General features: G+C 44.0%; 1 protein-coding gene across 2 annotated transcripts in view; it reads left to right on the top strand.

The window, feature by feature from the left end:
- Positions 1 to 15,577, top strand: part of LOC131049755 (uncharacterized) — a 262,789-nt gene that overhangs the window by 176,988 nt on the left and 70,224 nt on the right. For both annotated transcript variants that reach the window (XM_057983819.2, XM_057983818.2), the window contains exons 20-21: positions 11,158 to 11,220; positions 11,373 to 11,468. In XM_057983819.2, coding sequence (XP_057839802.1) covers positions 11,158 to 11,220; positions 11,373 to 11,468 — 159 coding nt within the window. The remainder of the gene's footprint in view (positions 1 to 11,157; positions 11,221 to 11,372; positions 11,469 to 15,577) is intronic.

Genomic DNA, 15,577 nt, shown 5'->3' with positions numbered 1-15,577 from the left:
CCATACAAAATATACATCCAAGACAAAACTAAGGAGGGGGCTGGGGAAGCGTCCCTGAAGTAGAAGGCTGAGATGCCGGTGTCTGGGCCACCAAGTGGGCGCGGAGCTCATAAACCTGCTGAGTACGTGTTGTCACATCACGCTCCGCCACCAACACTTTCTCCAAAGCCGTCTTCACCATGTGCGCGGCTTCCAGCAACTCCTTTTCTTTTGTATCCGCTGTCTCCGTCATACAGACCAATCGATCCTGCAACAGGCTCCTCTCGGCAGTGACTGCACCCAACTCTTGCTGTACGAGGCTCCTCACACTCTGCTCCGTCGAAAGGCGAGTCTCCACCTCAACCTTCTCTGCTCGGGCCATCTCAAGCTGCGCCAACAACTGGGCCCTCTCTGCTGCCCACGAGGCCTGCTGACTGGCCACATCCCTCTCCAACTTGACCTGAGCAGCCTCACGGACCACAGACTCATGCTGCGTATGCCTCAATGCATAGTAGGCGTCTCGGTAGACTTGCTCAATCTCTCGGACGACTGCCATCACCCGACTCTCCACAATGGGCTCCCGTACACTCCAAGCCTGTAGCATCTCATTCGTTTGAGTAGTCGGCCATCCCTGAGACTCAAAGCATGTAGCAAAGGCTGCCAGGCAGCCCACCCTCATAAACTGTAGGACCCGCTCTAACTCCACCACTACCTGCTGTAATGCTTGCATCTGGGCCGTGGCCACCACTCGTCTACCCCTCGTCACCATGTCAACTAAATAGGCCTCAATGTCCTCCCCCTCTTGCTTCCGAAGGCTGTGACCGTGAGGGAAGTGGCATTTGTGAAAGAGCGCCAAGGGGTAACGCAGAGGTCTCTCACGGAACCGATACTGCCGCATCCTGCTGGTATGAAGGTACGTGCTCCGCCACTAGAGGTGTAGCATCCCTCTGTTCCTATACCGCAGAGACGACTTATGCTGCCTCGTTCCCGATTGCTAGTGCATGTGCCTCGCCTGATGAGTCGTCCTAGTCTACTACCTCGGCTGGAGTCTCTCGACAAGGTGAGAATACAAAAGCGCCCACGGGTGGTACCACTGTCATCTGAAATCGCTGAGTCAACCAGCTCTCCATAGCCACTACCGACGGGTTTGTACTGGGGATCCCCGGGACTCTCTGCATCTCCATGATCGGAGTGTGTCGCCATAGCCATGGGCTCCTCCAACAAGGAGGTAGAAACAGTCACCACTGCCTCAGTTCCAACAACATCCAATCGCACCTGAGGCTCCGTATCAACCACCTCCCTCAGTCCCTGATCCTCATCTACTACTTGATGCGGCGACCTATCTGTACACGACTCCGCCATGTCTTCGATGGCCGGGGCCGGTCCCGAAGGTGGTGCTCGATCCGGCGGAGGTGAGGCTACCTATTGCTGGATGGGGCCAAGTGCAACTAGCGTGCGGCTCTGCCCAAATGCAGGAATAAAGGTGCCTCCCACTCTGGATGACATCACAGGTGTGCCCATTGGTAGCAAGGGTGGGGCAAAAAGGACCCTCTCCTTCGTCGCCCTGCTGCTATCATCCTCCTCATCCTCTACTTCTGAATCCTCTGTACTACTGGAAGTCTCCCTCCCACTATCAGGTTCTCCCGAGGCCGTATCTACCGTCCGTTTTTTGCTTCGCAGAAGAGTGCCCAATGTCCAGGTGTCTCCAATACATGATAGGAGGCTCATCAGCTGCCAACGGTCCCTGCGGCCGTACCTCCAACTCTGCCTCCGGCACTGCTTCCCGCATGGCCTCCAAGAACAGTCCTATAGCATAGTGGGGCATATAGAACGTGCGATGCTGCATCGTCAAGAACTCATACATGCGCTTTGCTAGCAACGCGGCCCAATCGTACACAATGCTGTTCATAAGCTCGTTCAATGAGCATAATCTGAGGGAGGGCGATGTCTGACGCCCTACCCGATCCCGTCAACCTGCTCTTAATGACATCCATAATGCACCGCCAGTGGCCCTCTGCAACAAAGGTCTTACCGATTCCTCGTCCCTTCGTGGCATTAGCCACGCTGTCCAGCTTTGCTGTCGTCAAGTTCCTGGATACTAATTTAATCCAATATTCCTTCTCCTCACGCTTCATCTTCTTAGCCTTCAACTCGATTTTCCTGCCCTGTTTGCTTGGGATGTCGAACACTCTAGTAAAGTCCACAGCTTTGAAGGATATGGTGACATCCCTCCTGAGGTACTCAAAAGTACTCATGCGTGTGTGTTTGTCGAAGGTGTCCACCATGAACCGTAGGGCACCCTCATACTCGCAGATAGGAAACACGGGCATTCAAATAGCCCACTCCACTTCTGCCTTACGAAGGTTTTGCTTCACCAAATCATTGTCGGGAGTGTCCTGCCACCATCTCCAACATTCCGACCCATTCAGGCCCTCGAAGGTGATATTCTGAGGTGTTAATGTATTTTTCCCACTTATGGTAGGTTGTGGTGCTTTTTGCTTTTTCTTCCGACTTGCGCTGGCATCCAGTGTGCTGCCTACCACACGCACGCCTGATGACAAGACCCTGGTATTTCTATCCATCTGGCTGCTACTGGAGGAAGCCTGCAACTGCTTTTTCCAACTCCGTTTCCCAGCCGACTCCATTAATTTCTCGTATAACTGATTTCTGGTTATAACCGTACGGTCGTGAGACACCCTCGTAACTACCTTCTTCAGTTGTGTATGGCTGCATATGCCTTCCCTGTGCTTGCGCGCTGCGTTGTTGGGCGGAGTGCTTGGTTGTCTGCCTTTGCGTTTGGGCGGGGTTGCCAGTTTTATTTCTTGCATGGGCGGTGGTATTCACTGCACGGTGGTTTACATCGCACGGTGGTCCCACCGCCAGTGTTGCCACCGCACGGTGGTCCCACTGTCGGTGTTGCCACCGCACGGTGGTCCCACTGTCGGTGTCGCCACCGCACGGTGGTCCACCCTTTTTTTTTAAAAGGCCGTACGGATCGTACTATTTTTTTTTAAAAAAAGAAAAATTCTTTTCTCAATTTAATAAGATTGTCAAACATCCTGATTGGAGGGTCCAGGTTCCCTTCGTTCGTGGTAAACCTTTAATTTCGACCCATTGACGACGTCTGGTATCTCCTTCCCGTCGAGCATCCACAACTTAATCGCCTCATTGGCATTGACCTGGCGTACCTTGAAGGGCCCTAGCCATCGCACTTTAAATTTTCCTGGTTTGATTTCGTTCATCCATTGAATTTCAACACTAACTGCCCAGGAGTAAACTTCATTTGCCGAAGATGCTTGTCATGCCAGACCTTCCGTCTTTGCTGGGCTGCCTCTGTGGCCCATTGTGCCATCATTCTTTTTTCTTCCAACTTGCTTAAGGCATACAGTCTCTCCCTCAGGCTCTCGATATCCCCGAGTCTGTTCTCTACTGCAATGCGAAGACTTGGCACCATGAATTCCGCTGGCATCACAGCTTCTTGCCCGTACATGAGTTGGAACGGAGTCTGGCCTGTGGTCACCTTGTAGGTTGTACGGTAGGGCCACAAGACCGAAGGTAACTTTTCTTCCCAGTCTTCTCCCTTGACACCGCACAACTTGTATATCACGCTTACAATAATCTTGTTTGTAGCCTCGACCTGCCCATTGGCTCGCGGGTAATAGGGGCTAGATAGTGAATGGAAAATCTTGAATTCTGTAGTAAGGAGTTTAATCATGTGGTTCACAAAATGTCCGCCTCTATCGCTTGTCAACTGCATAGGGATCCCATACCGCGTAATAATTTGCTCGTAGATGAATCTTGCTGTACTTACGGCCGAGTTGTCTGGTAGAGCTCGCGCTTCAACCCACTTGGTTAAATTTCAGTGGCTACCACAATGTAGCGACACCCCTTAGCGCGGTTCACTTTGAGCAGCTCGATGAAATCCAGCCCCTAGCGCTCGAATAGTTCTTGAGCATGCGAAGGGTTGAGGGGCATGAAATCCCTTTTCAGCGGCCTCCTCGCTCTCTGGCAGGTATCACAACCTACTACCCATTCTCTCGCATCATTATACAATGTGGGCCACCAGAGGCTTGCTAGCAACACCTTCCTTGCCGTAGTGTCCGGTCCCATATGGCCTCTTGCGGGCCCCTCATGTGCTTCCCTCAAGATGCTTGGCACGTCTTCCTCCATCACACACCGACGTAACACCTCGTCGGGCCCCATTTCATACAATAAACCATTAATCAGCTGGAATGTGCGGCTTCTCAACACAAGCTTTCTTCGCTCTCCCTACGGCATGCCTTGGGGGAATACAGAGGTGGAGAGATATTCCCCGATGGCAGTATACCATGGTGGTAATACTGCGATTTTGAATAGGTGGGCGTTTGGAAAGTCGTCATTTACCCCTTCTGGCGGCTCTCTGAACTTGATCCGGGACAATTGGTCAGCAATGACATGGCTTTTGCTTGGCCGTACAATTATTGTGAACGTAAACTCCTGCAACAAGAGTAGCCATTGACTAATCCTTCCCTGAATTATCGGCTTATTGACCAAGTACATGAGGGCTTGATGGTCCACATAGAATGTGAACGGTGTCGCCAACAGATAGTGTTTGAATTTTTGTACCGCATAGATCATCCCTAATGCCTCCCGTTCTATTGAGCTATAAATTTTCTCCACTTTGGATAACAGTCTACTGGCAAAATAGACGGGATGATCCAACCCGTGATCTCCCACTTGGACCAGTGTGGCACCGATCGCAAAGTTTGAAGCGTCCACATGGACATGGAACTCCCTGTCCCAGTTGGGGTAAGCAAGGATGGGAGCAGCTACCAGCCTCGTCTTCAATTCCTCAAATGCTTCCCTCTCTGGGGTCCCCCAGGTGTACGGCTCACCCTTGCGAGTAAGCTTGTCCAAGGGGTGGGATATTTGTGCAAAGTTTTTTATGAACCTCCTATAGTAGCCGATATGGCCTAGGAAGGACTTTACCCCGGTGACATCCGTAGGAGGCCCCATCTCCACGATCACCCGTATTTTGTCTGGGTCTATCTTCAGACTTGCTTTGCATACAATGTGCCCAGCCCACTATAGATGGACCAATCGTCGAGGAAGGCGTTAAAATTCCCTACTGACTTCTTGTCGAATATGTGTAGTATAATTCGCTGGAATGTTGCAGGTGCATTGCATAGGCCGAATGGCATCCAGTTGTATGCGTAGACACCATCTTCGACCACGAAGGTGGTCTTCAGTTTATCTTCCTTGGCGATTGAGATCTGGTTATATCCGGAGAATCCATCCAAAAATGAGTATATCTCATGGCCGGCCACCTCCTCCAATATGCTGTTCGTAAATGGGATTGGGAAAGGATCTTTAATCGTAACTGCATTGAGACATCGGAAGTCCACACATATCCTTATCTGGTTAGCCTCCTCCTTTAATGAAATGACTATGGGCGACACCCATTCACTTGTCTGTACTTTAAAAATGATACCGGCCTCCAGCATTTTTTCTATCTCGTCGTTCACCCGTGCTACATAGTTGCGGTTCATCCGGTACGGTCTCTTTCGTATAGGCCGGGCTCTGGGTACCAATGGGATGCGGTGCACGCACAGTTTGGGAGGTACCCCCGTCAAGTCTTTATACGTTCATGCGAAGACGTCTTTAAACTCCAGGAATATTTTGAAGGCCGTTGTCTTTAGCACGAGATCCTAGTCATCCCCGACTAATATATTCCGTGGGTTCTCCTCCTTTCCCAGGTTTGTTGCCTTTAGCTTGGAGTCTTCAAATTGAATTGGCTTGTCTTTTTCGAACTGATGTGCGGGTGCCTCGTCCACTCGGGCTTCGCCCTCATATTCTCTGTATTTCGGAGGGAAGACCTCCGGATCGACAGGCTCCTCTATCTGCAACATGTTGGAGTGAAAAAGTTCGTAGTCCTCCATTTGCCAATGGAAGAGCCCGTTGAGTGAGCACACCTCATCTTCAGAACATCCCTCCAATTAGAGCACCCCTTCACTGTTCGGCTCCATCGCGTTCTTGCCCTTGCTTTCATCGGGACCCCTTTCCCCTTTATTAGAGTCCTCTGAGTCCGAGTCAGAAGAAGCGAGCTCTTCGCCGACATCTTGGGTCTGTAGGGCAATGATATATTTCCGCCCTCCCTTCTCCATGGAAAGTGTATTTTTCTTCCAGTTATGGTTCACCCTCGCGGTGATCAACCACACTCTCCCCAGGATGGCATCATAGCCTTTCTTTTTCAAGGGGATAACTACAAAATCTAATAGGAAGGGCTGCGTACCAATTGTCACTTGCTGGGCCATCAATATGCCGAGTGGCTTGATGCCGTTTTGGTCGGCTCCTACCAGATTAAATGTGGATGGCCACAGGGTGGGTTTCCCCAACCTCTTCCATGTCTCTTCTGGTAGTACATTCACCCCAGCACCTCCATTCACAATGGTGTCCTTCAGAATGCTCCCAAGGATGCCCATTTCTACCACCGCTAGGTGTCTATCACTGTTCAAGGCTAGTAACATCGGGTCAGTCGAAGGGCTGACGGGTACTTCCACCTGTGGTGCACTCGAAGGTACGTGTGCGGTTCTTTGCACATTGCTGAGGATGGCAGTCCTCAAATGTGGCATGGAGTCTAGAAGGTCTTTTACCTTTATCGGTACCTCCATCTGCAAGACTTGCCCTATAATATTCTTTTCCGCTTTCAGGCGGGTTGAGGGACTCATCATCTCCGTGTTCTTCCGTCCTTCTGCCGCCATCTCCCATTCAATGTCGACCTTCGTCTCCTGCAGTCTCTCCTTCTCTGTGTGGGGGTTGGGATACGTTGCCTTCTTGGCCTGCGCGCGAGTGATCGCCAATACTTCGCCCGTCTTCTCAATATTGAGGAGATTCATCCCCTGTTTAGGACATTTTGTGTCATCGTGATCACCGGGGCTGCACCATCTACATAGGCTCTGGGGGGTTTCAGTATTCTGGCACTCCCGAGCGAAGTGCTCCCATTGGTTGCAGGCTCGACATTGAATTATTGGCCGCCCCTTAACGTCATACTGCATTCTGCTCTGATTGTTGTTGTTGTTGTTGCCTCTCCCTCCTCTTCGGTTACCTCTATAACCACCGGATGATGCAGTGGCGTCGGCTTGCGGCTGGGCGAAGCCTGCTACTGCGGACAGTGAGGGTTGCTCTTGCGCGAAGAATACTTGGTTCCCTTTTGTTTTCATGTTGTAGGGCCACTCTTTGACGACGTGTCCCAACATTTGGCAAATTTCACAGAATGCCTTCTTTGGGTAGGTGCCTTTTGTGTGACCTCCTTCCTTACAATTAGTGCACCACACGTCTTCATTTTTACTCGTGCTTCCTTTCATATTGTTAAATTCCTTCAACATACGGTGCATATCCTTTTGAAGAGCTTGCACCTTCTTACTTGATGATTCATCACTGCTGCTTTCTCCCGAGGACTCCTCTTCTGCAGAGGACTTGTCTTTTTTCTTCCGCGATGTTTGGCCTTCACTTTCCAAATCCATCGCGCGGTTGTATGCGTCATTGTATGATGTGGGCAGTACAATTTTCATCTTCCTCCGCAGGGATGACCGCAACCCTTCCACGAACCATCTCTTCTTTAGTTCGTCAGCCTGCTGGTTCTCCATCTTCCCCAGTGACTCTTTTAATTGTCGGCTATATGTTCGCATTGTCTCGTGCTTTCCTTGCTTTGTGCTTAATATCTCCGCCACGATCTCATTATCATCTCGAAGGAGTCGATACTCAGTCTCGAAAGCTTTCATTAGTTCATCCCATGTTCCCACCTTTACTTTATCCACATGAGAGTACCAATCAATGGCTACCCCTCTCAGGGTGGCAGAGAACTGCACCACCCAATCAGCTTTGTCAACCACCCCGTTGGTTGACCATATTGTCTCACACGTACGACAGTGCCGTACGGGGTTCTCGTTGCCATCTCTGTTGAATTTAGGCAACTTCTGTTTGCCTGCCATCGATGGGGGTCGTCTTCCTGGAGGTGGCTGTAGCCGTGTGTGTGCCCCTGCGCCGCTCCCTCCAGCGCCAGTGGTGTGTCCTGCGTGGGTGACTAGAGGTACGGTGTTTCGCCTGCCGTGTGTGGCACCTACCACTGTACAGTTGTCCTCCCCTCCGTTCTCACCCACGCCCACTCCTGGCTCCCTTTGGTGATCCTCACTTCGTAGCGTAAGGGATAAGTTTCTAAACTGATCTCGGGTCTCTTCGACTAGATTCCTCCGTAACCTTGTATCCTCCAGAAACTCTTCGTGGCTTCTCACCCTACAGTGTTCTGGCAATGCGTAGAAATTTCCCTCGGCTTCTGCACTCTCCGTGACACCTCCTTGGTTCCCTTCGGGCAACCCCTCGACAGGTCATCCTTCGGCAAGTTGCCTCAGCCTCCGTCTACGTTCTACTCGTCGTTCTAGAATCAAGGCCCTTTGTGCGGCCTCCCACTTGTCCATTTCTGCTTTCTTATTTCTATCTTTGTTTAATATGTTGGGCATTAATTCCCATGCATTTCCATAATTCACAACACATAAAACCAGAACACTCCTTTATTAATTCATTTCATCAGATACAACTCGTGTCAATATTATGACACTTTTATTTGAAAATAGAATGTTCCTTTATCCCTATGGGATTCAGGGTTCAATTCCTTTCGGGCCTCGTGCCATCCCGCTCCGCTTCCTTACGGCTGCTTTCTTCATACCGTTGGAGGATTTGTTGGCGTCACTCTTCTCGGGCAATCTCCTCCAGGCGAGCTGGTTGTGCCAGCGATACCTGTGCAAGCAATCGGGGGAGGTGGTTCATTAGCCGATTTACTGTCGAGCTAACCTCCAGTGCTGTCCACACGACACTTGGTGGGATTTCAGCCTCCGTGGCCTCTCATCGAACATAGGTCTCGATGGCTACCTCGAGCAGGATTGGAAATTCCTTCGTCGCAGTTTCTTCTCCACTGTAGAGCTCTGTTTGTGCGTCGTTGGCCTCTAGGTTTATCTCACCAACGGGTAGGCCCATCATGTCCGTGTGCCATCCGCTTCTTCCGTTCCCGAGTATGTCTAGGCAACGGCGCCAAATGTTTGCCTCACTGGGTAAACAGAAAGAGTACAGAAGTAACGCAGAAATAAACAATGCAATAACAGCATAAATACGAGAATAACCTTTCCATTAATAACTCAGAGTGTATACAATGTTCATAGTATTATCTGTCGTCAACAACACACCACTCAATACCCGCAGGTGTAATACCCTAAAAATGGTCATCTAAACCATGAGCCCCTAATCTCGACAACGTCACCAAGGTCCTAACCAAAGGCAATTAAATAAATCTTGAGCACACAATTAATCCTTTAATCATCAAATGTCACATGGCAAATTAATCAACCAATATTAATTAAATATTTATTTAATTAATTAAATCATTCCAAGTAAATCATTAAACAATGATCCTATTTATTTTAATTAAATATCTTTTGCATATTTAATTAAATAAATCAATTTGCCATAAATCTTCAAAAAAGGAAATAAATCAAAAAAGGAATTAATTGACCAAGAAAGAATTATAAATTGAGAAAAGAAATCAATTGGAGATAATCTTGAAAAACAATTAAAAAATTGATAAATAATCTCAAAGAAAGCAATTAAAACAATTAAATATTAAAATTGAATGAAATGGAGAATAAATCAGTTTTTTCTTGATTTTATCTTAATTTTAGTTCAATTTCCTTTAAAACTGAGAAATGCATCCAATCACATCAATTCACCTGGATTATGATTCCTCTTGGAAAATTTTGACCGCTCATCATCATTTGATATCAGCCGTTGGTTTCTTTCTGAATTTTCTATAAATTCAGGCTCTCATCTCTCATTCAAAAATCTTGGAGAATATATTGTTATTATGCTGATTTTGCTCTAGGTTCATTGAGAATATTGCATACATATTTAGATCATCTATCTCATTTATTGCTTAAATCTTGTTAGATTAATCTTGCATCCATCTAGCATTAATATCATGCTCATATAGATTAAAATCCTTCGTCTTGGTGTTGTCTAGTCACTAGATTGCTTATACAAATCTGAGAGCAATCTTATACTCACATCTTTTAGAAGGCAATGGGTCAATTTGTTATGGTTTTCATATTCACATTTATATCTGTCTAACCATGCATGTAATGACTGGATTGAAGTGTTGTGCTTACAGATACAGGTCCACTTTTCACACACACAACAGGTAGTACAATATATAACAGCCGAAGGGGTGCGACACAACAGTCGCGACTCCAACTACCTACTCGTCGGCTAACTAACTACTAACAAATGAGAAAAGTGGGTTTGTAAGAGTTACTGCTCTCAAACAAGACAGTTGGTGTGGGTTGGCGTCTCCAAGTCCTGTACATGTTAATATTTTGTGAGGCTGGATTAGGACAGTAGATCCTAGCACAGCTCTTCTCACCGTGGTTTTTCCCACTCTGGGTTTTCCACGTATCTTCTTGTGTTGGATTCATTGCATGGTTGCATTCATTTCAGTTTTAGTTTTCAAGTTTCTGTTATAGTTTTAGGTTTTGCTAAGCACATCAAAATACTTATTGCTTGAGGATTTGAAAATTTATCTACTACTGATTCACCCCCCACAACTATATCGCTCAGCAAATACTAATAACATGCGACAACTTTAAGACAAAAACATTAGGATAGGTGATGCCACTTGGTGAGTTTGAATTAGTGGTCTTCCACCTGCCATGCAAATTTTATTTATCCAGTTATGCTCATCTGTTGGGAAGTGAAAATGTCACTTTACAAAACATGCACACTTGGTAGGTAATGTGTTATGACTTTGAAGGGTCTGTTCATTGAGCTGCGGACCTCAAAATCCAAGTATGTATAGCTCATATTTGTTTCAAAATGCCAGAGATGTTTTCATGGTGCTATTCTAACTTGATCATACATGAAGAAAGAATGGTGGAGGGGATATTAAGGTTTTAATATGACATCAAATGCCTAAGAGGATCAGAAAATTACATGCAGAGTGCACCACGAGATGCATCAGCATTGCCAATCTAATTTTGCACTGTGAATATGTTCCAGAAATTCTATGTCAAATAGTAGGGTGTACCATGTAATATTATTGTGTGATAGTAATGGAATCTGCTAGCTTTAATATTCACTGTATGCTTCCTCTTTTTGCAGATCAAAGCAGAAAATATTGACCTGGACAATGCTCTTGAACTGCTGAGATATCCAATCATTCTGGTATGTACTCTCTCTTATTGTCATTCTAATTTTTTGGTCATTGTTTTGTTAATTATGAATAACACAAGTTCAAACGATAACTAAATTTAATGGATACTTTTTTTGAAGTGAGGGCTATATTATTTGATTCTTTTTTGTTTTCATGTGTATAGGGCAATCATCCAGAGGATAAGAAACCTGTAACATTGGCACTGATGAAATATGGCTTTGCAATTAAGTATCGACATTTAATAGCTACAGTGCCCAAGGTAAATAACTATTTTCTACACAATCATGTGAAAATATGATATACCATTGTATGTCAATTGCAAGCACCTCTTGAAAACACAAACCCTAAAGTAAATGTAGTCACATTAAAAAACATTAAAAATAGTTATTTGAGATAGATTACTTAAAAAAGGATTTTGTTTTGTCATCTGCATTATTGGTCAATTTCAAGTTGTAATAGAAGGGAAATTAAAAATTGAAAAAGAAAAAGAAATTCACCTATGACAAGTTTTCTGATTTAGTTTTAGTATATGACAAGATTTCTGATTTAGTTTTAGTATTTTATGACCGTGAGCTATCTTATAATAGTTTCCCATTTACTATAAGATTAGGGGAAGATTTGATTACATTCACAGGGGCTCAGGCAACAATCTATCTCCTTTCTTCAAATATTCAAATCAGTGGTGGCTGGTTCTTTTTCCTATGAGGCCTTCACCCTTTAGTGCAAATCCTTACAAGTGGGGAGTCTAGAGGCTCTAAAGTCCCCATGTTGATCACCTCTATTTTTGAACTCACATAAGCGATATGCAACACAAAATGGCCTTTGGGTATTGGTACTTCACATATTAGGGCTTTAGATTAATTACTGGTCCTTATCCTAGCACATCGATACTACTCAGTTTTCCCAAGTTACTCGGCCTTGATATCATGACCCTACACATTTTTCTCAGCATGAGTTGATCCCATTTAGATGACATGGACCTACTACTTGTTGGCTGCTCCCTAGACCATAGGGGCATATTCATATTATGAGCTTCTAGGGGAGTTTCTAGAGGAAGTGCTTTGATTCCTCCTAGGCTCTCATAGTGTGGTCCTCTAATTTTGGATGCAAGTATTATCTCTCAAAGTGACTGATGATGGCTTAGACATCTTCATTTTAGACATAGAAATAGATATTTAATCAGATTTTCTTCTGGTCTTTGCTGGCACATACTTTTTGGGCTCTTCACCCTTCATTGGTATTTGTATTGCTATTTATTAGTGGGGGAGTGCTTTATTTATTTTTCTTATATACTTTATTATTTTGATTCTAGATTTCTCTTTTCCTAGAACATTCTGTTAACTATTATAGCTCTAGTCCAATTGACCTACTTTTGGTCAGCTGTGGAAATTAATGTCGTTTCTTGCTTTCTTTCTTTCTCACCTCAACCTCATTAAGGAGTTTGTTGACACAGCCTCTTATTGTGTCTTTCTTGTATGTCAAAGGACAATGTTGAACTGTATTCTTTTGTAGATTGCTGGATGTATATCACTGTTTATGATGGTGTGCTGATTTTGGTTTACATCAATTTAAATTTAAAACGTCCACTTATTGGACATGACACATATATATCAGACAATATAAAGCATCCTTTAGTGCCAAGGGTAAATGATAGATTGGGATAAAAGATTAGTCATTGTAGCTCTTCAATGAACCTCTTTCTTGTTGCTGGACTTGATGAAGAATGTAAACAATTTCAATGGGGTCATTGTATTTGATAGAATGTTTAAGACAAAACCAATTGTAGATTTCTAAGTATATGGTGTATGTTGACTCTCATGTCTCATGTGATTTCTCAATTCAGCTCTGATGTTATTCAATATGGTTATATAATGAATATGGTGATTGTCATCATATGAATAATTGAATTTCCTTTCTTCTTAAGTGCTGTCCACTGCTGCTGCCCTACAAAATAAACCTTCTCTCTTCCGGTGTCCACAAAATGTATCCACACATATCTTGCTGCCCCCTGTCCCTGAAACACCATGGAACAAAGAAATACTCAAATGATATTAGAAGTTTAGTGCTGTGTGTTCATTATGACTCCCTTGGCTTTTTTAATATCTCCTTTACAGGTGTAATCAATTGGTAGAGATTCAACCTATTTTAATTCTTTTAGTCTAATTGGGGTTGTGGTAAGAGAGTAATTAATCAATTAAATTAAATTGTCTAAAGTCACTCATTTCACAAGAACGTTATATTTAATTAATCATTATATTAATATTGAATTAAAGAGTAAAAATTGAATTAAAAAGAAATATTAAAAGTTACACTGAGAGGGAAATGAAATTCAAATATTAAAAAGTGTGTGTAAAAATAAGAGCTTGCTAAAGGAAATTCATTCTTCGGATTTTATTAAAAAACCATAGCTTTAGAGATTGAACAAATTCATCTTTTTGCTCTAGGACAAAACACTATGGCAAATTTGTGGGTGGATTCACATGTAATCCACAAGTGTGCTGATTGATCTGAAGAATCGAGGAGAGATCGATTTTATTATGATTTGAGGATAGGAGATTTTGGTCTCCTATCCATCTGCCATAGCATCTGTAAGCAAGTTTTAGTGGTTTGAATGTGCTTGTGGGCTGTTTTGAGGAATTATAAGGAAGAAATACCTCTGTAGTAGTGGTATAATTGCTCACATTGGGAAAGGGAGTGTTAACAGTCCAGTATTCCTAGCATTGTCCAGAACTCTACCAATCGCAAGATATTGTCATGAACAGCTCCACAGTTTAACCAGTCCAATCTACAATAGACACTGACAGATTTATACTTGTCATCCTAGTACATACTGGTAGCATTCAATTTAATTGCATATCACATTATTCTGAAGTAATAACTTGTATTTCTGTCAACACTGTCGTCAGTATACAATGTCTATTATTATGTTTGATAATATTGCTTATTTGACAATGTATTAATTGTTTGTCACTCTCAGGTAGTTATAAGTGTCGGTTGGTTGACAGTTGTGTTCCTCTTGGCAATTGTCAGGTCCTTCAAATATGTTTGAAGGAGTGTGTTGATGTATTGTTTATGCACTTCATACACAGAATAAAATACAAAGGTATCTTATCCTCTCTTGAACAAAATCTGTTCAAATGCTGAACTAAGTGATCACTTGAGGTGACTCCAAGGTTCCTGCAAATGGCAGGTCTTGACTTGTGGATAAGCTCAATGGTTGATGTGATTGCTGGAATCACAAGGGGACTTACTTTTCATGAATGTTTGAGCTTTGCTGGAATGTGGAAATTTACTTGATTTGAAAAAAAAAAGACAAAAGCGATTGAGGGTTTAGAGAAATCTAATCTACTCCTAAGATCAATGATAGCACTAGATCACGCTTGGATGGACACATTCCTTAAATTGAGCTTTGCTTCGCCATTTTGCCAACAAACACACAAAAACGATGCAATCTTCCAAGGCAAATGAAAGGTGTTCATATCATGAACATTCATCCAAATACCCAATACACTGGTGCAACTTGAATAAACATATCCACAATTGAACTTAGCACATTTTAATGTTCAAGTTAACTATGCACTGTAATTGAAAATCATACAACCACAAATAGTATGAACTAAGGAATTATCAACATCCATACATTACTCCATCACAATCAATGATCTTCATCTAACATGAGGATACAACAAGAAACCATACAATATGTAAGAGAAACATCACCATTCACCATAAATTCAATGAAAGGTATGTTTATTTACATGCTTGGCAACAATTTCTGCCTTCTCCTCCTACTTTACTCTACTTCTAACTGCTTCTGCTATGAACTATTAACCCTTTACAAATGAGGAGCCTTTTACTTTACAGAGAGCTCATTACAAATGAATGGCTTGGATCAAATCCAAATTAATGGCCAAGATTGAAAGATAGAAACCCTAATTAGGGTTTGTTACACACATTGCATAACATTTAATGCTTGACCAATGATCAAATTACATTGAATTGGACACGTGTCTATCATTGAATTCCAACCAATGAGTGACGAGGTTAGGTACATGGAGCTTTGTGACTTCATATGTGGTAGCTATCCTCCACGTTGGATGAGTCAAGTGCATTGAATTTGGATGCCTTGACTTGCAATGATGTGATTGGGTTGGTGATGACTAAGCGCCACCTCAGCTCCACCTTGTAGATCATCACAAAGAAGAGTTTGTGGTTCGGGCAATATCTCTTGATACTCAACATTGTCAAATTGCATCATCTTATTTAATTTGATCACCTTCACCTATCCTTGATCCTGAATCCCTTCACTTGAAGCCTTCATCTTGAATTACTCTGTTGTTGTACTGGCAACAATTCTTGGATTTCTGG

This window comes from Cryptomeria japonica, chromosome 2 (genome assembly GCF_030272615.1).
Source record: "Cryptomeria japonica chromosome 2, Sugi_1.0, whole genome shotgun sequence".
Classification (NCBI taxonomy): Eukaryota; Viridiplantae; Streptophyta; class Pinopsida; order Cupressales; family Cupressaceae; genus Cryptomeria; species Cryptomeria japonica.
Note: the sequence above shows the minus strand (reverse complement) of the source record. Positions and strands in the feature narration are given on the sequence as shown.